Below are 26,073 nucleotides of genomic sequence, written 5' to 3' on the forward strand. Positions count from 1 at the left end.
ATTAATTCCTTTGGGGATTCGGTGAAAGGGTAATGAGAAGTAAATCAGTTTTAAACATTACAATCAGATACAGTTTGGTACTAAATCATACTTTGTTTAGATTTTTATTGTCATGGTTTCATAATAGGTAATCATTCAAAATATTGTACTTCCATAGAATACAAGCCGGATACGGGGGGTTCATGTTTATAGCGCATAAGTATATTACGTTATGTTTCTTTACTCTCATAGCCCTATTTTTTTTATAAAATTTGGAGGCAAATTGCGAACACCTGATGGAAAACAATTACTACCGTTGCCCATGAACACCCGCACAGCAAAATATTTGCAGGCGCGTTGCCGGCCTTTTATGAGGGAATACATTGTCTTCTTGAAGGTTTGCAGTTCGTATTGGTCCGGAAATACTGCTGTAACTGTTCTAGTCGCATCTGATGGAATAGTCTTTTAACATTCTGATAGTGTATCGCTTGGCATATTATTATTGTTTAGGTGCAGGATGCGGACTTATCTACTTCTTTTTAAACTTCTAAAGCTTTATTTCCGATACTTATTAAATTAGCCTGTCGAGAGTCCGAGACGTTGAAAAAAGCCAATATATTTTTAATGATACGTCTATATGTATAATAATCGGCCAAGTGCGAGTCGGACTCGCGTACGAAGGGTTTCGTACCATTTTGGAGCAAAATTAGGTGAAAATTTATGTTTTTTGTATATGTTAATATTAAATAAAAAATTAAGAAGGGCTCTCTTAATTTTTTATTTAATATTAATATTATTATTAAAGTACATATAAAACTAAGGATTGTGTGAAAAATTCAAATACCTAACTGTTGTTATTATTGATATAGAGCAAAAAAGGTCAAAAAAACACGTTTGTTGTGTGGGAGCCGCCCTTAAATATTATTTTATTATGTTTTTAGTATTTGTTGTTATAGCGGCAACAGATATATACACAATCTGTGAAAATTTCAACTCTCTAGCTATTACCGTTCTTATGTTACAGCCTGGAGACATTTATTACAGACGGACAGATAGACAGACAAGGAAGCCTTAGTAATAGGGTCCCGTTTTTACCCTTTGGGTACGGAACCCTAAAAATAAATTAAAAATTTTGTTAATCAGCGCTAAAACTTGCAAACGGCTGGTTGGACTAATTTGGCTAATTTTAGTCTTGAAATATTGATGAAAGTCCAGAGAAGGACTTTATTAAAAGGAAACTGATACGAAGTTAACCGGTTCATCTACTGATATTTAATAACTGTATTTTAAAAAGATGAAACCGACTTCAAAATCGTACGTAATGGAGAATTAAAACTTCCTATCTCCAAAACTACTGAACCAATTTTGATGAAACTTGCACTATTTCCTCAGTTGAACAATACCTACGACAACAAAAAAAGAATTACTGAAATCGGAATGGTAATTCCAGAGATATCCGAATACAAACCTAAAAACATACATATTACATACTTAGATACATTCATACTGCATACATACACTTTTGTTTGGCACATTTGTTCAGACGCTGATATAGACTAACATATATACGAAAATTGGGCTGTTCGGGAAATATTACATAGGCGTCGAATTGATAACCTCCTTTTTTTAAGTCGGTTAAAAATGCGTCACATCACCTTGTCACGTTACAATGTAAACTGTACTGAGTACCTGACCCTAAGATTAAAACTATTTATCCATCAAGTACTTTGTAAAACATAGAATTTTATTTCAGTAGAGTCAAAAGATACTCAGGCTTGGTAACTAACTAAGCATGATGATTATACATCATCATCATTTCTATCACGTAGCCTGACCTTGATACTAATGTCCTTATGGAATGTGGTAGGTATACATAAGTCTATATTGATCGAGTGTTCTTTCAGACATATTCGATTTTACTGACGGGGGTTAGAAGTGAGAGTCATCCAGGATTGATTTTTTTTTCTAAGGGTAATTTACATTTCAACGCATCGTAAGGCCTTGCCTTGCTTGGCCTTTTGTGAATTGTTTTAAATTAATTCAGGACAGATAGGCTGGTTTTATCGTACACCATACATATTCGAATGCGCGGCGCTCCAACGGCGCTGCCGAAACGCTTAAGGCGAGGATAACCCCCAATTTGTTATTCCGTGACTCCCGGTTTACCTAGTTCCAATATAATAACGAAGTGTTAAAAATATGAGATATAAAGCACAATATTTAAAATACCTTAAACCAGAAACATTTTAATAAAACGTAATACTTTGGCTGTAATAAATTTACAAACTCACCTCCGATAAAAATCTATTTTATCGAAATCTAAGTATTAACTAGGATAATTATACATTTTATTTGAATAAATTGTTAGTAAATCTATATTGAAATGTCCTTAACCGCACAATTTTGTTTCTTAATGTTTATTTCCAAAGATATTTAAAAAAAAACATGAAAAATAGAGAAGATCCGCCCGAGTAACTACAGTTTTATGCTAAGGTAAAATGAATCTTATTGCGATGCGTATACGCTTGGTCTTCGGTTGTGTGCAAGGTTATCGTTTTGGATTGATATTAATCCCCGCCTTAACGATGCCCCCCCCCCCCCCCCGGCACCCCCTCGGTACGCCTCTGACTGCGTAGGTACATACTAATAATATTAATTACTAAGACGTATGATAATATTATTTACATGATATTATTATTATCACAATAATTCACACTAATAGTATTATGATGTAATTCTCACCTTTCTACGCTTACACTTATTTTTAAGTTTTTCATAGAGTTCAATATACAGGTGTAACAAAACTAAGTGATAATCCTTTAGGGTGTGTGCATAGTTTGCTGTAAAAGTAGAAGCGCTGAAAGAGCAACTTTTGTATGGGAAAATTCATGACGCTCGGGCGCTTGCCCATACAAATCATAATTTAAAATTGCGGTTTCGGCGCTGCTTCTTGCACAGTAAACTCTTTATAGGGGGCACATACAAACCCTAAAGTATCACTTAGTTTTGTTACACTCGGTATTTATTAGGTAGATCAACAATTTCATTTTATTTTCAATGTTTTTTTAAGTAGAGACTAAACTTAAAATGGACTGGCTCTGCTTAAAAAAATCATTATTAATTGACTCCCTCGTATTTTCAGTTTACTTATTTATATCGACTTAAGTAGTAGTGGGACGCAGCATTTCAGTTATCGGACCCAAGTAATATAATTAGTATATCTGTTATTTGTCTATGACAAGCTCTACATAACTTTTGGTGTTTTTTTCTGCGAATTCAGATGGTTTCGTCTTTAGTTGATCAATCTAAAGTTAAAGTATCACAATATATTTTAACCAAATAATAATTATATTAAGTGATAATTTTTCTACTTTTAGTCTGCCTTAAAAAACAAAAATAAATAAAATACGCCACCTATTGGATTGTAGTAGGACTACTTTTAAATATCAGTGCTGGCGGCATAATAATATTACGTGACAAAGATCTCGTCTACTTAATTTAGTTTTAGATGGTGCTACTAGATGGCGCCAAGTTAATATAATTTTTAAAACAATTTTCTTATAAAATATTGTAAGAAGTTATTTTTCTTATCAAAGCGTAAAAAATTGAGTAGAAAAATTAGAATATTTCCTGTATAGTATATATTCAACACCTTACAATGTAAATTTTGTTAACATCAATAAAATTCAAGCAAACGAAACTGTAGGATAAGCCTATACAAACAGTAATCTCAAAAACTTGGTTTTAAAGTGATACTTAATTGTCTTATCAATACCCATCTATTTAGTTTCAGTAAACAGTTCAACTTTGTACATTGCAACGGAAAGTGTATCCGAAACATTCAACATGGATAAATCTGAAGAAACCTTCGTGAAAGTTCTAGATTTTACTAGACTTGGTAAGTGCATAGACAAATTATCTCTATGGTAAGTGCGATGGTACCAGTTCTACCAGTCTTTTGAATAAGCTTTTATCTTCATGGACAAATAAGTAGATGGTGGAGAGTGGAGACCTTCCTGAGAGTTATTACACTTGGTAATTGCTATAAAGAGCAATTCATAGAAGGTCTACAAGTTTTAAAAAACATAATATTTATCACCATTATATTATTATTTCCTATAAGTTTAATAACTCAGTATCACTATTATTTGACGTGGGAGAGCCATGTTTTGGCACGAATTGGCCGGCTCGACCGGAGAAATACCACGTCCTCACAGAAAACCGGCGTGAAACAACGCTTGCGCTGTGTTTCACCGAGTGAGTGAGTTTACCGGAGGCCCAATCGCCTACCCTTTTCCCTTCCCTACCCTCCCCTATTTCCTTCCTCACCCTCCCCTGTAATTCCCTTCCCCATCCTCCCCTGTTACCCCTTAAAAGGCCGGCAACGCACCTGCAGCTCTTCTGATGCTGCGAGTGTCCATGGGCGACGGAAGTTGCTTTCCATCAGGTGACCCGTTTGCTCGTTCTTATTTCATTAAAAAAAAAAAATTGCTATAATCTAATTTGTTTAACACATTCGGCAGTATTTTTCCGTACTATCAACCAAAACACTTTCCTATATCCCACATTTCATTAGCCAGAGTATTCCTGATGCATGAGCATGACCGACTTACGTAGACCACATGACTTCCACCATTTACGCAAGACCTTTCAAATCTAAAGGGAGCGTCGAAATAACAGTACAGTCCACTGTTATAATTTAACTACAGGGATCAGAATAAAATGGACAATACTATAATAGCCGCAAAGTGCGATCTCGTTGTTGCGGATATGATTCATAAAATTAATATACTCTGGTGAAAGTAGAGACTATACTAGAAATAAAAGTAAAGTTAAAGTTATGCATAAGAATTACTAATATTTGGACGCTGTTAAGCATTTGTATATTATCCCACAAAAACACTATGTACGTATTAATCTCAGGAACTACTAGGAAAAACAGGAGGAAATTATTCGAAAGGGCTTATTTGAACGCGCTAAGCTCAGGAACTACTGGTCCGATTAGAAAAATTCTTTCAGTGTTCAAAGGCTTTATGGCTATATTTTATTACGCTAAGACAAATAGGAGCGAAGAAATAAAGGAAAATGTGGAAAAAACGGGGTAAAGATTATTTGAAAAGGCTTATCACGAACTACTGGAGTAATTTTTCTGTTATTTGGTACAGATAAGGTGCCAAATAACAGAAAAATTACTAAAATTTTTCACGTGAAAGATCATAGTCTATTTTTAGTGGACAAATTATTTGTCTGTGAAATATCTAATTTACGCGAGCGAAGCCGCGCGGAATGTCTAGTTTAGAAGACTGCATTCATAACTCAACAAAAAAAAATAACAGCAACTATTAAATCTTTCATAATCAAGTAAATTTGTAATAGACAAATTTTCCATATTTAGCTCCTTGTTAACAATTGTGGAAAATTAACTGTTTAAAATAGAGTTAGTAGAATTCACAGCGTTAGCCTATATTGGGCAGACCCTTCTTCAAATCTTCTGCTATCCAAGCCACAAAATAAATTTATAAAAAAGTTTTTTATAATTATATTTTGATAATTTTAACTGCAGATAATATGCAGATGTGGACTGTACGAAGTTAGTCCATCGTAGAGTCCACATCCTGAGGACGCTCCGGTGTTGGGGCGAAACACGCGTCGAGGTTTTCAACCTGCATGGTGGTGAGGGGCTTTTTTTTAAGACGGGAAATGCGCTTAAGCATCCCCGGCGGCACTGGGGAAGGACCTCCGGGGTATGTGGGACTCGCTGCGGCTGAGAAGATGGTAAGTAGGCCGCAGCTCTACCCACTAAAACCCGTCCGTGCCTTCTCTTCCGCTTTGTGCTGAGGAGAAGGCACGGACGGGTTTTATTACTTAAAGGTTGAGGTTGATTTCGCAGAATATTGCTAAAAATAAAAACAAACTATATACATTTTAAGCTATGGATTTCCGCAAAGTAATGTCTGATTCTATTAACTAGTTAAAGTTATGGTTATAGTTAAGGCTAATTAGTAATTTAACTTTAACCTTAACTTTGATCACAGAATTTGACAGAAGACGTTGCTGTTCCGACAAGGCTTTAAATGAACGTGGGCGGGGGCGCTGCTGGTAAAGGAGAACTGTCAAAAATGGCGTTTTTGTATGATGACAGCGTTAGTTCCTTTTTTCGCCACGTTCATTTAAAGCCTTGTCGAGCTCTATGGTTATATGTAGTTAAATATAGCGTCCACTTTTGACTTTAACCAAAGATTTGACATTTTGCATTGTAGTTAAAGTTACAGTTATAGTTAAAGTAAGTTGGTGCAACCCACCCTAATGTCTCTTTTTCTAATAGCTAAGTAGAATAGGGCGCCGCGCCGCGACAAAATATTTTACGAGTAACTGCGCTACAGGCTGAAAAAGATTGGGAACCCCTGATCTGGTGTATAAAAATTTTCCCCCCACACCTCTAAGGGACAAAAGAGGGGGTCAGATTTTGTACCAAACTTTTATCCTTAACACGAAAACTACTGATCCGATTTGAATACGGTTTTCGCAGATATATTTGTCTTCTTCCAAATTAACATCTCTCTGTCCATCTGTCCGTCTGTCCGTAGACGCAGATAGACTATTTGTATTTTCACCAGACAGTACTACTACCAATGATATTGTATATAGAGAAGCTCTATGTACCGAATAACGAGTAAGTTGTAACTTATTAATAGCAATTAAGCGTTGTAAATCCTATTTCCTATTATCCAGACTAATACTATAAATGGGAAAGTGTGTTTGTTTGTTTGTCCTACCTTCACACCCAAACGAAGCAAATTGCTTGCTTCGTTTGGGACTTGATTTTTGGATGGAGAGTAACATATTAGGCTACTTTTGGTGTTAGGAAAACATCATGATCCCAAAGAGGCTTACACGACTTTCGAATTTCACGCGAGCAAAGCCGATGCGATGCGGATTCTCAGTTTTGTGTAGGAACCCTTAGATGTTAAGTGTAACATCTCGCCTTTCTTTAACTTAGCTTATAATACAGGTAAATTCACATATCTGCTGTTAATAACCCAGTAAGCCGATCCTCCGTCCCTCGCTAATTTGCCGTATAGCCATTATGCCGTGACCGCTGACCTCTTCAAATGTTAATATCTGGAACATGACACACTTAAAGCCCTCTGTTTATGCAGATTTCATGTCACGCACGCGATCAAACATTTTACATGAACGTTTCAGCAAAGAAAAATATTCTGCTAGAGAGTTTTCTTTTTTTTTTTCAAAATTCTTTTTTTTTCACTTTATGGAGTTTTGTTTTATTCTCTGCCGCACTCAGAGTGGAATATTAATTACTTAAGGGGGCGACTAACCCTAAAGTGTCGATTTTATAATTCATTTTTATACTTGAAAATAAGCCCCGAATTGTTTCATTTTCTAAAATTAGACACTACATTATATTTCCGAGAATACGATCTGAGCAAAAACGCAATATCTGAAAATTTTCTCGATTGAAAAAAATCACAAAGATGCATCTAATTTTCACGAATTTTTCATTTATTGCCATAACCGTGCATTGAACTCAGTTAATATTTTAACACATTGTATAAAATTCTGTCATTGAGAGATCGACCTAGCAGATTTTTAAAATATTGGATATTTACCGAGTTATTGAGAAAAAAAAAATTCGGCGATGAATCCGCGTCGTTCTTTTTCACCTGGCATATGAAAGATGGGCGTGAGTGTGAAGAGAGAAGGACGATGTTTGATTTTTGGGGTTAGTCGCCCTCTTAAATGTAATTTATTCAACATTTATTATCTGTCAAACTCTTCATTACGTCTGTACGGCGATGAGTCTTCCTGACTTCACTGTCCGTCTTCGTCCGTCAGGCGACTCAAGAACCACGGTAGCAAGACAGTCGATTTTTATTCTAATATTCTTGTTGTTTATACAAATAATTTAAATTAAAGTGTAATTAAGCAGCTATCTTAAGCAGCATATTAATTAGCAGCATAGCATTAGCTTAGTAGCATTTTTTTCAAATTAACATATTTTTGCATGGTGTCACCGGCAGTTTATTTGTAAAAATAAACTGTGGTATTTCCGCGCAGTAAAAAGTAGCCAATGTGTTAATCCAGGGTATCAACTAACTCCACACCAAACTTTACTAAAATCGCTCCAGCCCTTTAGACGCGAAGAAGTAAAAACATACAAACTCATATATAATCTATCGCAAATATAAGATATTTTTGTTTTTAATAAGACGAACTATGAACGAACGAATATGTCCATAAGATAATTATATAATTACGTAACGACAAACAATAGATATCATCACCTAGTCATTATTATTCCAAATACGACGACGTATTATCATTGTAAAACACTTAAACTATCCATTGAGTACTTATACAAACTAACGACAGCCACCCGTGATCAACATTCTAAGTTCTAACAGATAAGTTATCTTGTATGTCATTAAAACAATTTGGGTGGTCCTACCTATTATTTTCATCAAATAAAACATGACGTTTTAAAATGTACATTTATAAAGTGGACAAACCAAAACAGTAGAGTTTTAGAGGTAGAGCTAAATTAAAAGCTATGTAAAATCATCTAACTGTACAAAATGCGCTGTTAGATTTTCTTTATCAGGCAGAATGACAGTCCTCAGATTTCATAATAATTATGTAATTTGTATATGTGTAAGTTTGTCTGCTTACCTTTCTATTGTCTGAAGAAAATCGTAAAGACTTTAACGATTTTTTAAATTCCTTTTTATAGAGGCAGAAGGCTTGACTTTTTTATCTTTTTTTGTAGAGGCCTTCAACACCCAGTGTTAATGCAAGCCTCAAAAATTGACGACGTAAATCAAAACTTAGTATGGTACTACTTTGAATATAGGGGAAGAACATAGGATAGTTTGAAATATTTCCTGCACAACAAAGTTGTGAATAATTTTAAGTAGTTATATATATTTTGACGACTTCTGTGGCTCAGTGGTGAGCGCGTTGGTAGCTCAAGCCGGGGGTCGCGGGTTCGAATCCCGCCGACGGAACAAAAAGTTTTCAATGTTCCCGGGTCTGGATGTGTATTAAATATGTGTATGATATAATAAAAATCTTAAATATATGTATAGTATATAAAAGTATTAAATATATTTCCGTTGTCTGGTACCTGTAACACAAGTCCTTTAGGTACTTAGCACGGGGCCAGACTGACGTGGTGTGAAGCGTCCATAGATATTATATTATATTATATTATATATTATTATTATTATATATATATACATATATATATATATATATATATATATATATATATATATATATATATATATATATATATATATATATGTATATGTCGCAGCCAACTGGTTTAAATAGCCGTTCTTACAAACAGCTAGCCCTTTGACTGAACAACGCCATTCAATCACACGTCTAGCTTTTTAATTGAATATTTAAGTCGCTCAAAACGTTCAACACTACAGCTGATTCAAAAGCCGCCGTTTGATTGAATTAGTTCAGCACTCACCACCGCAGCGCTAGGTGCGTTTTTTTTTTCCATGTCCATGTATGCCCCGCCGTTTTGGGCTGCGAGACTGTCGACCAGCAACAGGCTCGTTCTGGGACGCCTTCAGCGAGTGATGGCGACGCGGGCGGTGCGCGGGTATCGCACCATTTCCCGAGATGCGGCTTGCCTACTTGCTGGTAGCGTCCCATGGGACATTGACGCAAGGGCCCTTGCCAACGTTTATTGGCGTTGCGCAGCAGTCCGCGAGGGGGGCAGCAACCCCCTACCGGACGCCGTGCCTCGGTGGAGGGCTGAGTCTAGTGAAAGGTCGTTAGACCTCTGGGCGGAGCGGTTGCAAGAACCGCTGGTAAGCGTCGCCCTGAGAGAGGCAATCCGGCCACTATTTAAAGAGTGCGTGAACCGGAAACACGGGCACTCTCCTTCCATCTGACGCAGATGCTCACCGGGCACGGCTGCTTCGGTCAGTATCTGTGTCAGATAGCAATAGCCATTGCCTTGACGAAAGGGACACGGCCGAGCACACAATGACGACGTGCCCTTCCTGGATGGAGCAACGTACGGCCCTTACGGCCGTCATTGGAATGGACCTCTCGCTGCCAGCGATAATCCGGGCAATGCTGAGCAGTGAGATCGCATGGCAGGCAGTAAATGACTTTGCCCAGGAAGTCATCACCGCAAAAGAGGAGGCCGAGCGCAGGAGAGAACGGGAGGCGCTCGACCCTTTGAGACGGCCGAGGAGAAGACGCACGCGACGGAGTGGCCGCGGCGACTTACATTAGCCGGGTACTCGGGGCGGTGGTGTGGGGACACCGCCGCCCATTGCACCGAGTCCTACAGAGAGAGCCGTGATGCGCAGGGTGTTCCTGCGCATCGCGGCCCCCGAGTAGCGGGGTGGTGTCGGGTCTGTAGATGATCGCTGGTAGAGTTGGGGTAGGTTCTATCGTACCCGCAACTCTGCCTTAAGCGATGAGTGGAACACCATGGGGTTTTAGTGGGTAGCAGGAGTCCCACATACCCCGGCCGATATCCCCAATTTGCCGGGGATGCGTAAAGCATTTCCCCATGTTAAAAAAAAAAGGTGCGTTTTGTTTACAATATGGTGTCAACTAGCCGGTGTTTTGTGGTTGTATTAAGATATTTTTCGTAAATATACGTTACAAGTATTATTAAAGAGACAAAAATTATGGGGGCACATAGTTAAGAGTGAATCAAAATTTAAACTAATATTCGAGGAGAAATTACAGGATTATGAAATGCACCACCAAGGTATTTATAAATGAGTTAGAATACAATTAATCTGCTTGTTATCTTTACGCCGCGATTGTATAATAATAACACTAAACTAATGGTGACCATGGTTAATTTATCTTTTAACCAGTTGGCCAAGCGTCGTCTAGCTGTAGTGTTGAACGTTGCAATCAACAAGTCGGCTAAACGACCTATAGCCGTGTGATTGAATAGCGTCGTTCAGTCAAAGGGCTAGCTGTTTAATTGAACGGCTATTTAAACCAGTTGGCTGCGACATATACATTATACGTATTCACTATTCAGACAAAATTTGAGTTGTAATTTGTAAATCACAAAGTTGTCGTTACATACTTTTGCCAGAATTAATTTAAACTAGCTATTTAACCGAGCTTTGCTCGGTATTCGATAAAACACGAATAAAAAGAAATTTTCTAAAAATTATTCCTTGCTAGATCGATTTATCGCCCCCGAAACCCCCTATATACTAAATTTCATGAAAATCGTTGGAACCGATTCTGTATATATAGATACATATACAGTGTGTAACAAAAATAAGTGATAATACTTCAGGGTGTGTACGTGTTCCTTTTAGAGAGTTCACTGTGAAAGTAGCAGCGCTGAAAGACCAAATTTATTTTTCACTTTTGTATGGGCAAGGGCCCGAGCGTCACGAGTTTTCCCATACAAAAGTGAAAAAAAAATTTGGTCTTTCAGCGCTGCTACTTTCACAGTGAACTCTCTACAAGAAACACGTACACATCCTAAAGTATTATCACTTATTTTTGTTACACCCTGTATATACAAGAATTGCTCGTTTAAAGATATAAGATAAAATAGGGTTATCAATTTTTTTAAATGTTTACAAATACTTGGTAACGTAATGTAATGCAGGAAGTGACGATCTTCCCATTAGTGAAAATGCATAATATAACGGGAAAGTTTAATATTGTTTAAAATATAAAACAAAATATAGGTAATTGTGTTATCGTATATGCAGATAACTCACTCAACAAACATCTGCTCAACTTCACTAAGTAATACATTAACTCGATGTTTTTACGAACTTTATCTATTGCCGACAAAAATACATATTGACTTAACCGTTATTTATTGATTGAGTAAACTCATTGCACTTTTACAGATAACACTACCCAAAAGATGGTCACTTATTGCACAAATCTACAATTTACTACTTAAATAGTTACTACGACAAAACGTTATAGGATTTTATGCATTCGAGTTATGTTTGCGATTTGTAATCAGCGTAAATTAACATCAGCACATCATCGAAATTTACTCTGTATTTTTAGCTTTTTTTACCATTTTGCTTTTTTTACTTTTGATTCTTGAAACAAGTCTTGATTAATCAAATGCTTTATAGCTACTTTGAACCAAGAAACTTTGATAAACCCTTATTTAGGTAACTTTTCATTTGTGACCTCTACGGTCAACCCAGGTAGTAGGTTCTATATTAGAAACAAAGCACATACAATATATTATACAGAGGGTGAAAAAATAATCAGACTTTACGCCTGCTTTCATAATTAAAAGGGCCCAAAACAAACAAGAACCTAAGTCTACTAGGCCAGCCCCTTTCCCTACTTATGGTTTAATGCATTGTAAATTGTATAATCGTATATGAAACATACAATAAGGTGTAATGACTATAAAAGTGCAAGTCATTTGATATTATTTCAAACTATTTATTATTACTTATTATTTCGATGTATGTTTTGGAATTATTTTGACTTTTTTGTTGTTGTTTTGAAAATAACTCTACTATGTTTCCTTAAAATTTAAAGTTAATAGGCAGCAGTTGATGATCATAATCCCCTCCAGTTTATTTAGATTAATTAAACAATTAAAAGTCGGCGCTTTCCAAAAACGATTGTTTTTACAAAGTGAATATTCTACATCTACGAATATGCACCTTAACTACTCTAAATACGGTTGAAAATCATCTGCCAACGATGTCATTAATGTGGTCAAGTGCGAACAAGTCATTAATAATAGAATATTGTACGTCACACCGCACCGCGGCGCCACTAGTACGAACAATGCGCTCGTATAGAGCGCTCGTGTGTTCGTGATAGTGCGACAAAGTATCGGAAGTCGGAACTGACGATTTGGAATTGGAAGCAGTGATTTGTTTGTAGATAAAGGTAAATAATTATATTTAAGAAAAATAGAATTTAAGAAAAAAAAATGTTTAGGTGATTCGTATTGTTATCGATTTGAACGTGTTTTCATTAAAGAAATTACTATCCATAACTTAATTTATCTCGGCATGATCATGGCCTGTCACACCAATATAGTAAATGTCAGGGCGTGTACGTTTGTTATCACTTGACCTAACAGCTGATCCCTTATCAGTAGAGCCTCGTTAAACTTACCAAAATATAAGCTTGAATGCTAGTGACTGGTAGCTGATATTTAAAAATATTATCAGCACTATGTATACAGACGTTATAGTAGGTTTTAGGGGTTTTTTTTCCTTTTTAAAATATCAGTAATCAGACGTTACAAAAGTGGGGACACATTATAACTATTAACAACAACTGTAAACACAAAATAGATAATTTTCATAGAAAGGCGGATATACTAACATAAGCTCTACAGCTTTTAGAAGTCTATACTATAGGTCTCCCAGGATCTGATGGCAAAGGATGGCAGATTTTCAACAAATATCCTTAATCATTGGATAAATTTTTATGTTTGCATTTTTAACACACAGAATCAGCCGCTATAAGGAAAAATAAGGATCAAAACGTTTTATTCCAACTACCCCGATATTGCTAGAGTCAATTTCTTTTCTCACTTTTTGTCATCAACATCATCCTAGTAGACCTATACTTACTTATTAAAGAACTAGATGACGCCCGCAACTCCGTTGCGCCAAAACTCGTTTATCGCGCGGGAACCGTATATTTTTCTGGGACAAAAAGTATCCTATGTCCTTTCCCGGGACTCAAAGTATCTCCATGCCAAATTTCAGCAAAATCGGTTCAGCGGTTGGAGCGTGAAGAGGTAGCAGACAGACAGACAGACAGACATACAGACACACTTTCGCATTTATAATATTAAGTATGGATAGAACAATGGAGACAAAATCAACAGCTAATTTATTATATTATGAATATATTAATTATATTAATACCAAGCTGCACTTGTGTAAGTCTGACACGTAAAACAAAAGTTTAATTAATGTATTTCGCAAAACGAAACGGCATCTGAAAACCAGCCAAGTATAAATTGCTAGTAAAATTAATATTCTGCTCGTTTTTGTATCGAGGAATATCAGGAATGTATAACTAATGACGTCCGCGACAATGGCATGTGCACAGACATGGATTCATAGGCAGGTGGTAGTCGTAATTTGGTCGGGCTATGTCAAGCCCAGCCGAAAGATCATAAGCCAACGTTGACTTGACATAGCCCAACCAAATAGCGTAGGTCATCATTTCTCTGATGGTAAAGTAATAATGAAATCATATCCATGAGCAACAATCACGCTGATATTTTTTTCAAACGAATTCTTTACGCCGGTTCTTTACCTTTTTTAAGACATACCGAAAGAGTTAGTTGCTAAGCAATTTTAAAATAAAACACTCTTGTTTTCGCTGTCAACAATAAAACTTTCATTTCATTATTCTTTCAGATCGTTTGCTATTTCCTGTTGTTTTGAATTTTACCCAAAACCCCTTTTACCATATCCATATAAACCACTTTACATGATACTTATATATTATTTTTATGAATTTTACCTGACTGTATGCACACTGTATGTATCGTATTTAACTACTGATCTATAAAGATAACATAAAATATCAATGTTATATTCACAAAATCAAAATAAATAATAAGTAGTGTACTACAGAAACTCAACAAACAAGTCCTTCTGCAGTTTTAAGGATAAAAAATAGTAAAAGTTTAATCAGAAACCACCTTATATATGTGTGGCTATTATCACAATTTAGTGACCATAACTTCTTTTTAATCAACATTCCACAACACCGAACCATTCATTAGCCACACCGTGTTTCTAAGCCGAATTAAAATTCTATTAGTTCATTGAAATATTACATGAGCTTTGCATTTATTAGAGGACGCAATTTTATTTTTGGGATAGGTTCGAGGGGTCAATAGAAGCTTACCTCAAGTTTGTTGGGTCGCCACTCTTTCCCCCCGGCTGCCATCTTGAAAAAAATAAATATCCACAGCCGAATATATACCTCCTCGTTTTTTGGAAGTCGGTTAAAAAAGGGGGGACAACACTATTTTAGCGATATCTCGGAAACTGAACGGAAAATGTTACATGAGCTGCATTGCATTTTTACGAACTTACTTTACTTTACTTTACACTAGAACGAAACAATGTTGTGACTTAACTCAAATACATACGGCACGTATATCGTATTATAATGCATAATAAATGATAATATTATGAATACGTAAATGATAAGTAAATCGCCTACGATTTGTTTACAACAATTAGCTTCGCTTAGTATTATTACTTTGTTTACTCTCTAACAGTACAATTAGCTAAAAGAAGATAAAATAATAATATTAACGTGCTATTTGAAATTTTCACAAAGACCTTAATTATATTATGTGTACTTTAATAATCATTTTTACTTAAATTTTTTACACAACTTTTTGCTGTATAACGGTACGGAACCCTTTGTGCGCGAGTCCGACTCGCATTTGGCCAATTATTTCCTTATAATTTGAACAAACCTTGTAACATATCTTCTGCATCAAATGGCTAATATATCTGGCTAGTGGCTACGCATATAATGCACAGTTGTTTTATTTCAAATCTGAAGCCGCCATTTATGCAAAAAAAAACGGCAATTTTTTTACTGGTACTTATCGTGTTCATCCACTCAAATTCAAATTTCATTACCATACCACATGTTCCATACCCCGCGGGGTATGGCACGTGTGGTATGGTAATGAAACGGGGCCCCGTTGATAAGAATGAATCTGGCACCTCTGACGTACACCTGCCCTATTTACGCACGGGACTATATCCAACATTATAATATTATGTCTATATTATGTATGTGGTATACACATATTGCTATGTTCCCTTTGTTGTGTTTGACGGTCAGCTGATTTACTGTTAGCTACAAATTTAACCTCCCATAACATGTTTATTTAATGTTCATTGTATTACTAGATTTTACCTGCAACTTTATAGGTACATGAAATTCGCTTATAACTAAGGGTCAATTTATAATAGCGCCGAGTCGAAGCGAAGCGAATTTCCAAAAACTGTACACAGAAAATTCAACCTTAACTCGAGAGCATAACGCATGCATTACTTCTGCGAGGCTGTCAGCGTTGGTCGCGCGCATCCACGCGAATTCGCGCGGATGCGCGCGCCTTTTTAAATTCTCAAAAGTAATAAAGTGCGTTAACGCTTTGGAGTTAAGGTTGAATTTATTATGTTCAGTTTTAATAATTCGCTTCGACTAGTATAGGTACACACCACTTCCTGATAAAGTGCCGGATAGGCTATTCACAACTTATTTGATGGAATCTCCATACGTCAAGTTCATCTGTCAAGATGGTTTTGATAGCCTATCCGGCACTTATCAGTAAGTGGTGAAATAGGCCTAAGGAAAGGTAATGCAATCTATATTATATTATTACCATTAGTCATAAGTCATAACTCATAATCATAAATGAAATGAATTTTGTTAGTCTCGCAGCTCGCTCAAACCCAAGAACGGCTGAACCGATTTGGCTAATTTTAATCTTGAAATATTTGTGGAAGACCAGTTAAAGTTTTATATGAGAAGAGAAGTGATACAAAGTTCACTGTGTCAACCAGGTCGTGATAAAAATATAAGATGTTCATAGATAGAAGTTAGAACTCAAAGTAGATTTCACCAAATTTCACCAGTCATCGATCCAGCTGTTCAAGAGAGGACAGCTGTTTTAAACAGTCAGAACTCAGATATACAAACAGATAAACTTTGGCATTTATAATATTATGTATAACAGTGGTTTGACTCTAAAAATCAAACATCGTCCTTCACTCTTCACACTCACGCACGTGTTTTTCATATGCCGGTGAAAAAGGACGGCGCGGAATCATCGCCGAGGTTATTTTACTTGAATAAAAGACGAACTATAATGATTATGAAAAAAGTGTTTTGAGCAAATTTAGGTTTTATCAATACCTTTTTAGATATTCAAAAATATTAAAGAAAAGACAGCAAACTTCGAAGATCCAAGCAAAAATGTGTCTAAAACAAGGTTTTTTTAAAAAAAGAAACTATCGAGCATTTTTTGAGTAATCGTGTTTTCGTCTTGAGCATTTAATCTTTATGAACTGAAGTTACTTATGTCAAAAAATCAGAATTCAGAAGTTAGTAAGGAGTATGGACTATGCAGTCACAAAAATCACATTTAATTAAAATCTTTAACTTTTAGATTTTTGCCAAATATAAAAATTAGTGCTAATTATAAAGTTGTCCTTGTTTTCTTTATCAAAAATCCCTTAGTTTAGGTAAACCAACCGGGTGGTCCCCGGTTACACAAACATTTGGTAAAATGGTCCCTCACGACTAAAACGTTAAGAACCACTGATGTATAGGGTTTGATTAATAATAATAATAATATCTATGGACGCTTCACACCACGTCAGTATGGCCCCGTGCTAAGTACCTAAAGGACTTGTGTTACAGGTACAAGACAACGGAAATATATTTAATACTCTTATACTATACATATATTTAAGATTTTTATTATATCATACACATATTTAATACACATCCAGACCCGGGAACATTGAAAACTTTTTGTTCCGTCGGCGGGATTCGAACCCGCGACCTCCGGCTTGAGCTACCTACGCGCTCACGACTGTGCCACAGAGGTCGTTTATCGTATAATATCGAAGTTAAATTATTTCTGAATCTTACGTCAGCTGTATCTTTTTGTAAGAGTGGTATACCGTATATGAAATGGCTTTTTATACATAAACTAGCTGTCCCGGCAAACGTTTCTTTGCCATATAAAGTATTTCGCCCGTATTATTTTATTGAAGTGACTAAATAAGTATGTCACCATGACAACGTCCATCGCTATCCCGTCGCACAAACAATGGTCGCCGACAGTCTCAAGTTGTAATAATTTACTATAATTTATTCAACAAATGCACTTATCAATATAAAAAGTACCCAGTAGCCGATTCTCAGACCCACAGCATATAAAACTTGGCTAAAATCAGTAAAGCCGTTTCGGAGTACGCGGCCTAATATTGTGACACGAGAATTTTATATATAAGATTAGATAGAGAATATTTTTATTCAGTTTATTATTAATAATATCCAAACGGCTGGGCACCGTATTAAATTAAGTACTTAATATTTATTTAAAAAAGGTAACACAAAAATATTTTAAACTAGATGATGCCTGCAACTCAGTTGCGCCAAAATTCCTTTATCGCGCGGGAATCGTACATTTTTCCGGGATAAAATGTCTATGTCCTTTCCCGGGACTCAAAGTATCTTCATACCGAATTTCAGCAAAATCGGTCCAGCAGCGGTTTGGGCGTGAAGAGGTTACAGATAGACAGACAGACAGACACCCTTTCGCATTTATAATATTAGTATGGATATTGTGAAGTTTACACAAAGGTGGATAAGGTATGAAAAATTCATAAGCTACTGTTGATGATGATTAATTTTCACGCTTTCAGTCAAAATCCATTATAGATTATTATGTTTGTATTTCTTTGTCCTTGTAATTTATTGATTTGATATACATCATAATATAAAACACAAGAAACAAATAGTTAAAATACTTTTTATTAACTGAACCGTTTTCTAAAGAAGTTTTTTAGAAATAAGGAAGTCCGAAGAAGGAAGCTTTAAGAAATACATTTATCACAGTGACTAGACCTCTAAATATTATCAACATCAACTCTAAAATATACCTAACTATTAACTAAAGGCACAGTACAGCAATATTAGGGATATGTCATATTGCTATACTGTGCTAAAGGTTAATTTTAAAACACGAATCGAGGCATATAACTTTATATTATGAAATGTCTGTATGAAATTCCGTGCCCAGCCTCATTATCTGTTATAGTTACCTTGTAGCATAAATAACAAAGAAGTTAAACGATGCGTATAAAAAACGTATAATAGAAAATGTCAAAATGTCACACAGTTTATTTATATCTGTTTGATCAGCTGTTGGATCAAACAACTTGACCTGGCAAGGCGAGCTTTAAACACACTTGTTAGCCAGAAGTGACGCCTAGAAACAAACTTGTTAAGCATCGCGCACATTGCAACGGGGCGCGGCGGAGCGGGCCGCATTTTTCATTTTTTTTAATATAAAATAAGGGGACAGACGAGCAAATGGGTCACCTGATGTGAAGCAACTACCGTCGCCCATGGACCCTCGCAACATCAGAAGAGCTGCAGGTGCATTGCCGGCCAAGTGCACGATCGACGATCGCGATCGATTCGTAACCTTTTATGAAAAATGCGGCCCCACTGCGCCTCGTCATAATGTGCGCGAAGCGACCAAACTGACTGAAGTGTCGTTAAATTCATACAATTTATATGACGGGAATAATTGGAAGCACGTGATCGTTCTTGTTAAAACTTTTGAGTCGGACTTATAATAGCTAATAATATTTTATAGTTTTTAGGGTTCCGCACCCAAAGGGCATAAACGGGACCCTATTACTAAGACTTCGATGTCTGTCCGTCTGTCTGTTTGTCTGTCTGTCTCCGGGCTGTATCTCAAGAACTCCTAGGAATAGCTAGAATTCTGAAATTTTCACAAATTGTGTAGGTATGTCTGTTTCCGCTCTAACAACAAAAACTAAAAACAAAATAAATTAAATATATGAGGTGGGCTCTCATATAACAAACGTGATTTGTTTTGCTATTTTTTGCTCGATTTTTTACACATTATCATACATGTGTAAGGCAAATAATAGCAACAGGTAGTCACTTAAAATGTTCACAAAATACTCAGTTGCATTTATACTTTATTAATTACTAATAAAATTAAAATACAATAAAATAATCCTATACAAAAATACAATTTTTGCCTATTTTTGCTCTATATTGGTACGGAACCCTTCGTGCGCGAGTCCAACTCGCACTTGTCCGATTTTTTTTGTTATATTACTAATGTTTTGCCACGAATTGCGAACATTAACGAATTGAATTAAACAACGTACTTTGCAGTTCTCCTCCTTTATCCTCTGAAATACGTTAAATAGTAATGACTGTTCGGGCAAGATGAACACCACAAGACAACATATTTGTCTAACTAGCCAAGCAATAACTATTTATAATCTGTTACCAAAATAACATTAAACATCCAGTGAGTCACTTATTATCTAAATTGTATGAAAGTGAACATCACAGGTTGTGGTCATAATTTCAAAAAAAAACTAAAAGCTAAAATTTTTAAATTGTGTTCTAACTTCTAAAAAAAGTCCTTTTAAGTAATTGGGCTGTCAAATTGCTATAACATTATCTATCTCTTGCTGTTGAAAGAAACTTCTATCTTCAGAGCTGTATGGACGAAATTGAACGTCCAATATCTTGTTCGTTTCCTGCGGCGCTCATTGTCACAACCGGGTCACAGCACTCAGCACGACGACAAACTATTCAGCTGCTTAATCTTGATGTTCACTTGCAAATGACTCACTCATTGAATGCAGTATTTCATACCTTGCAACATTTTTAACACGCTTTCAAAGGCTTGGGCTGTATGTAACTATGTATGTAAAGGGACGCTTATACGGGCAACTAAAATTGCTCCACTCTCGTCAACTTTGACGTCACGACTACAGCAAGCAATTCTCGGCAACAAGCAGCAACAATCAGCAACTAGTTACTAGGCAATACTGTCATACACGAGCCCATCGGATATTCGTCAATTCGTATCGCCGCAATTTATTAAAATTGCCCCATGTTGCCCCACTAAATTGCTCCAGATCGCTCCATTCGTGTCGCCGGCAATTAATTGCCGCAATTAATTGCCCGTGTAAGCGCTTCTTAACGGAATCTTTGAGTACGATTTTACCTATCTACAGTAGCTTAATTAATTCTAAACAAAAAACGAAAATAAAAAAGCGTGTTTTCTTTTGTTTTTTAAACTATTATTAAGGGGGCGACTAACCCAAAATTTTCGATTTTATAATTAATTTTTATACTTGAAAATAAGCCCCGAATTGTTTCATTTTCAAAATTAGATACAGTTACAGTATATTTCCAAGAATTCGATCTGAGCAAAAACACGATATCTTAAAATTTTCTCGATAGAAAAAAAATCACAAAGATGCATCTAATTTTCACGAATTTTTCTTTTATTGCCATAACCGTGCATTGAACTAAGTTAATATTTTAACACTCTATATAGAATAATTCTGTCATTGAAAAATCGACCTAGCGGATTTTTCAAATGTTGTATATTTATGGAGTTATTGAGAAAAAACTAAGTTGTTGATGTTTGATTTTTTGGGTTAGTCGCCCTCTTAAGTTAAAACTTCTTTGGCGTTAAGCTGTGTGCACCTTTTTGTTTTGGGATGGTAAAAACATCGCGTTATTGTCTAACAGGACCGACATGTAATTTTATAAAGAGCCTATAAAATCGAATAAAAATGCATTCGGACTGTGTCCGAAAAAGTGTAAGACGAAGGAAGAGTAGACTACCAATATAGAAAGAGGGACTAATATCCCCTCTCTTTCTACCACAAAAACTAATGCCTACTGCTGTTTCGTTTAGTTATTTTTGCGTGCGTTCTACTAAAAATAGACAGTTTAAGTAGAAACATTTCCTCTCTAATCCATAAATGTAGCTTTTATTCTATACTATCTTTAATACCAATGATTTTGCAAAGTTTCTTTGCAACAGATTGTGTTTTGCTCATTCCTTTTGTCACCTTCATTGTTTCCTTCCTCCGTGCGTAGGCGCTCTCTAGTCTCTAGGACGCGGCGAGCTCGTAGTTAGTGACAAAATTATGCGTCTGGTCTCTGGAGACCAGCAGCGTATCGTGCCTTGGCGTCGTATAAAAAATATTTAGAGGCCCCTAGGAAAGTTAAAACTTGTGTTGCCAACTTTTGAACTCACGCTTAACATGGGTACCAAAGGAATATCTTTTTCTCACCTCCGGGCGGAAAACGTGAACTTTCTTCCCGCTGCGCTTGCCGTTTTCCGCCTCTGTCGATGAGAAAAATAGTATAATATACGCGCCATGGGCGGTAAATAAGAAAGCCTCAGATCACATGTTTACATTTCTTATTTTCCTGATCTAGGTGTGTTAATGTACTATTTTTAACTTTGTCATATTTTGTGAATCACAAAAAATAGTATTAGGAAAGTTTTTATAAACGTATATTGCAGATAAAACTTTAGCTACGCCCCTACTGAAGACGCTAGATTCACGCAAAAGTTTTATTCTGTCCATAAAATTTAGATCATTCTTATTAATATGCCATCCATGGTTTAGTCGTTGTAACATTTATCTAAGTACTATATTATTGTTACTAAAACATTTCCATCGAAATCAAGTTTTGGCAAGGGAGTTTTTAACGCTCGTATATATCGATACAAACGCAAGTTGAACGCTCAGCAAACCGAAGGAAGCCGACACGTTTTAAACTTTATATCTGCCAAAACGCGATGAAAATGCGCAGAAGACGAGCGCATCAGAAACGCGCGTCGTCAGTGCGCAAAAAATCCGTCGTGTGGAAAGGCCCTAAGACAAAAGTTAAAAGAATTTTAAATAGTAGAGCGAAAATAGTTCTGAAGATATAGAATCAAGAGAAAAATAAAAAGGTGTGAGATATCCAGTGATCATTAATGTAAAACGTCATGTAAACAATTTCATTCGCTATTCATTAAAGGCGATATAAATAGAATGCGATGATTATCAAGCGAACGTGACAATTGCTCACCCACGTCGGTCATGCAATCATGTTGGAAGTTGGAACAGCTAGACTATGCAGCTGTATGCTGCCAAAACCATAACGAAGTACAGGCAGAGGTCACTGACTCTGTTTATAAGGGCGCTTTTCCTGCCACCCGCACGCGGATCTGCAGCCCGAAGCGAATCCGCACGGATACGTCTCAAATTTCGGAAACTCCTGTCACATTCAAGCACATTTGCTTCGAATATATCCGAATTTTGCTGTCATACTGACATTAGTGACTGTCCTTTTGGTTATTTTGTATGAGCTAAATAGTTTCCGTTGCGGATTCGACAACGTCTCGACACGGATGAGGTTTTGACATCCAACGTCTGGTACGCATGCGGGTTACAACATGCTCCTGACCGCACGCGTGTTGTCCGCATGACAGAAATAACATCTATGTAATGATAACACGCGGGCAACTTTCATGCGGAGCAGGTATTTAACATTTTGTCAAAACACAATCAGTATTACAATAATAGTCGACCAACCAAAGATATTTAGGTTGATCGAATGAAGAGAGTTAGGAGATACTCTTTGATTTATTTAATAAACTGATTTAATGAGGTTGCATTAATGATGATAATAAGGCTTGCTTCAAACCTTGGTATAAAACGGAAAAAAATGTACACAAATGTTTGTCAGTCTTAGCAATAAAAGAATATCACACAGTTATTGGTATTTAATAACCCAGAGTACTATTTGGATGGCGTCCAGGTATAAAAATATATAAAGCGAAGCATCGTCTCAATGCAAGTCTGCCTGGGATTTGCGTAGGGCTGCCAAAAGCTGCATACTACTCATTTAATTCACAGCGACCTTGTATTAATTTATCGCCTCACTAGATGACGCCCGCAACCCTGTTGCGCCAAAATTCTTTTGTCGCGCAAGACCGTACATTTTTCCGGAATAAAAAGTATCCTATTTCCTTTTTCGGGACTCAAAGTATCTCCATATCAAATTTCAACAAAATCTGTTCAGCTGTTTGGGCGTGAAGAGGTAACAGACCGACAGACAGAAGATTAGTATGAATTATTATTGAAGTCAGCCCTGTGATGAAACGAGATCTGTCTCCGTCCGCTGTTAGTCATCATTGTCCGTCTTGAAATTATGCAATCATGTCGTCATTCAATATATTATACCTTTGTTAAGAAACTTCATATAGATACTTTCATCACTTTATCTCGCTGGCTTTTCAAAACTCATATAGCTACAACACTAAATGTTGCTCAGAACTACCAAACCGAAACTCTTTTATCTCGCGGAAACACGCGTTTTTCCGTGACAAAAGGTATGCCCTTTCCCGGAACCATAAATATCTCCATACCCATTTATATCGGTTCTAGGCGAGTTAAGCGTTAAAGAGGTAAAGAAACACATAATATCTACTGATTGTCAGTCTAAGGGTTAGATTAGACCGCAATTCAGACGGCACCGTTGCGGTCTCAATTGACCCTAAGACGGACAGAAAATATGTGCGCCGCGTAATTTTTTTTGCAAACCCGTTTTATAAATTCCGGTGTGATCCGTTCCGTAAAGATATGGCTTTGTCGGTCGTCCACAGATATAGGTGCGTAAGCCCTCGTGATCTAATTCATAATCTAATCACTACGGGGGGTAATAGGTCACAGGTCAGCGAAGCGCTGACCCGGCGTAGACATTCACTCAAGGACTAAAGCGAGCATTTAGTCTAATAGCACCGTTTACTTTGAATTGCAAATGCATATTGTTTTTCGTCTTTTTCAATGTCTGAAATGAAAATTTAATGAATTGGTAGTCACTACTTCGGAGAACCGTTTATTAAAACGCTTGTAACAACTACAGTATTGTTATAATTATAATGAAATTGTGGTCTGAATTGACCCAGACTGCTTCGTAATAACGCTACGATAGCGCAGCGCCCGTGTGGCCGGCTATGCGTCAAAATATTTGCATTGCTACGACGACGCGACGCAACGAAATACGCAACGCGCCGTGTGGACTGGCTTTTAGAGTAGCAAAATATCAAAAAAGATTATCAATTTTAAGTGACAGCCCTAACCGTTTCAGCTGGGCGCTCGCGCTAGTACAAAATGTCTAGGTGCTAAGATTAGTTGGCGGTGGCCGTGTTGAACCGCTGCCACCTGATAGTGTGACCTGAGATAACGCCACTCAGTTAAATCTACCACTAACTAGACTTTTCTTTAAAACAGTGTATTATATACATTTTTTTTTTTTTTTTTAAAAGAAGGCAGGTCGCTGTAGCCCTGACGTCACTGCGACTCATGAGGATCTATTGTGACTCCTTCGCACTAGAGTATCATCCCCAACCCAATACTGCTCATAAATTGAACGATATGGTTGGGGTAGGTGCCACAAATTTCCTCTGTGGACGAGTATACGTGGCGACCAAGGTGCCTGTTCCTGCTCTGTAGTAGAGCAGGGCAGTCGAGGAGAAGGTGAATAGGTATTTCACTCTACTCCTCACAGAATCTGCAAGTCGTTATGCTACAAATACCCATTCTGTTTAGGTGTTTGTTGAGCTTGCAGTGCCCAGTTAGGCTTCTGGTAAGGATTCTTAATTGGTTCCTACCCAAGGTGAGCACTAATTCTGATTGTTTCTTGTTGAAGTCGGGAATTAGTGCCTTGGAGTGTTCAAGGCCAGGGGTCTCATCCCATTGCTTCCTGCATAGTCTATGACCTCATTCCTTGAGCACTTTGCTTTGTGGTACTGGGAGTTATACCACAGACTGGTTCTGGACCATATATGAGACTCTCGGCCCCAAGCCTAGCCAGTTCGTCAGCGGTTTCATTGCCGGGGACGTTGCTGTGGCCCGGGACCCATACTAGGCGGATGTTGTTGTTCCTTCCTAGCATGTTTAACGTCTCAACGCATTCCAGAACTAATTTGGACGGGACTTATGCGGCAGTCAGTGCTTTAAGTGCAGCTTGAATATCGGAGAAGATAAAAACGTTTTTATTAACTAGGGCCATCTCCAGGCTTTCTAGTGAACAACCGAGGATAGCAAAGACTTCAGCCTGAAACACGGTCGCAAACTCCCCAAGACAGGCGTATTTGCCTTTTGGTGGCCTGCCTCCGTAGAATCCGGCTCCCGCATGGTTGTCTTTCCTTGATCCATCTGTGAACCAAACTATGTCGCTAGGGCGGACATCGATTAGGATTTTTCTTTCCCAGTCCTCCCTGGAAGGTATAAAATTATATACATATATTTATTCCTTTTCTTGAGGGTTTTTGACAGGAGTTTATCTAATCAATAGCTTTTTTGATTGGCTAGTGCCAAAGCCGCCGAAGTTTTTAATTTTTTTTTATTTTTGACTGATTAATGTTAGCAGTATAGTCTCCTGTAACAACATTACTTTGCGAATAAACTACTGAATTTTACTGTA

The 26,073-nt window shown here is 36.9% G+C and overlaps 1 protein-coding gene across 3 annotated transcripts in view; it reads left to right on the forward strand.

Annotated features, from left to right (window-relative positions):
- The first annotated feature begins 3,812 nt into the window (after positions 1 to 3,812).
- LOC121726778 (V-type proton ATPase 116 kDa subunit a1-like) overlaps positions 3,813 to 26,073 on the forward strand; it is a 55,804-nt gene continuing 33,543 nt past the window's right edge. Inside the window, exons 1-2 of one of the 3 annotated variants that reach the window (XM_042114285.1) lie at positions 12,790 to 12,878; positions 12,916 to 12,922. Coding sequence is in view for 1 of the 3 variants with exons in the window: in XM_042114283.1 (XP_041970217.1) it covers positions 3,826 to 3,877 (52 nt within the window). In the remaining 2 variants the exon portion in view is untranslated. Of the gene's footprint in view, positions 3,878 to 12,789; positions 12,889 to 12,915; positions 12,923 to 26,073 lie in introns of those variants that run through there. The other 2 variants (XM_042114283.1, XM_042114284.1) reach the window with 2 other exon arrangements.

Source organism: Aricia agestis, chromosome 5, assembly GCF_905147365.1.
Source record: "Aricia agestis chromosome 5, ilAriAges1.1, whole genome shotgun sequence".
Classification (NCBI taxonomy): domain Eukaryota; kingdom Metazoa; phylum Arthropoda; class Insecta; order Lepidoptera; family Lycaenidae; genus Aricia; species Aricia agestis.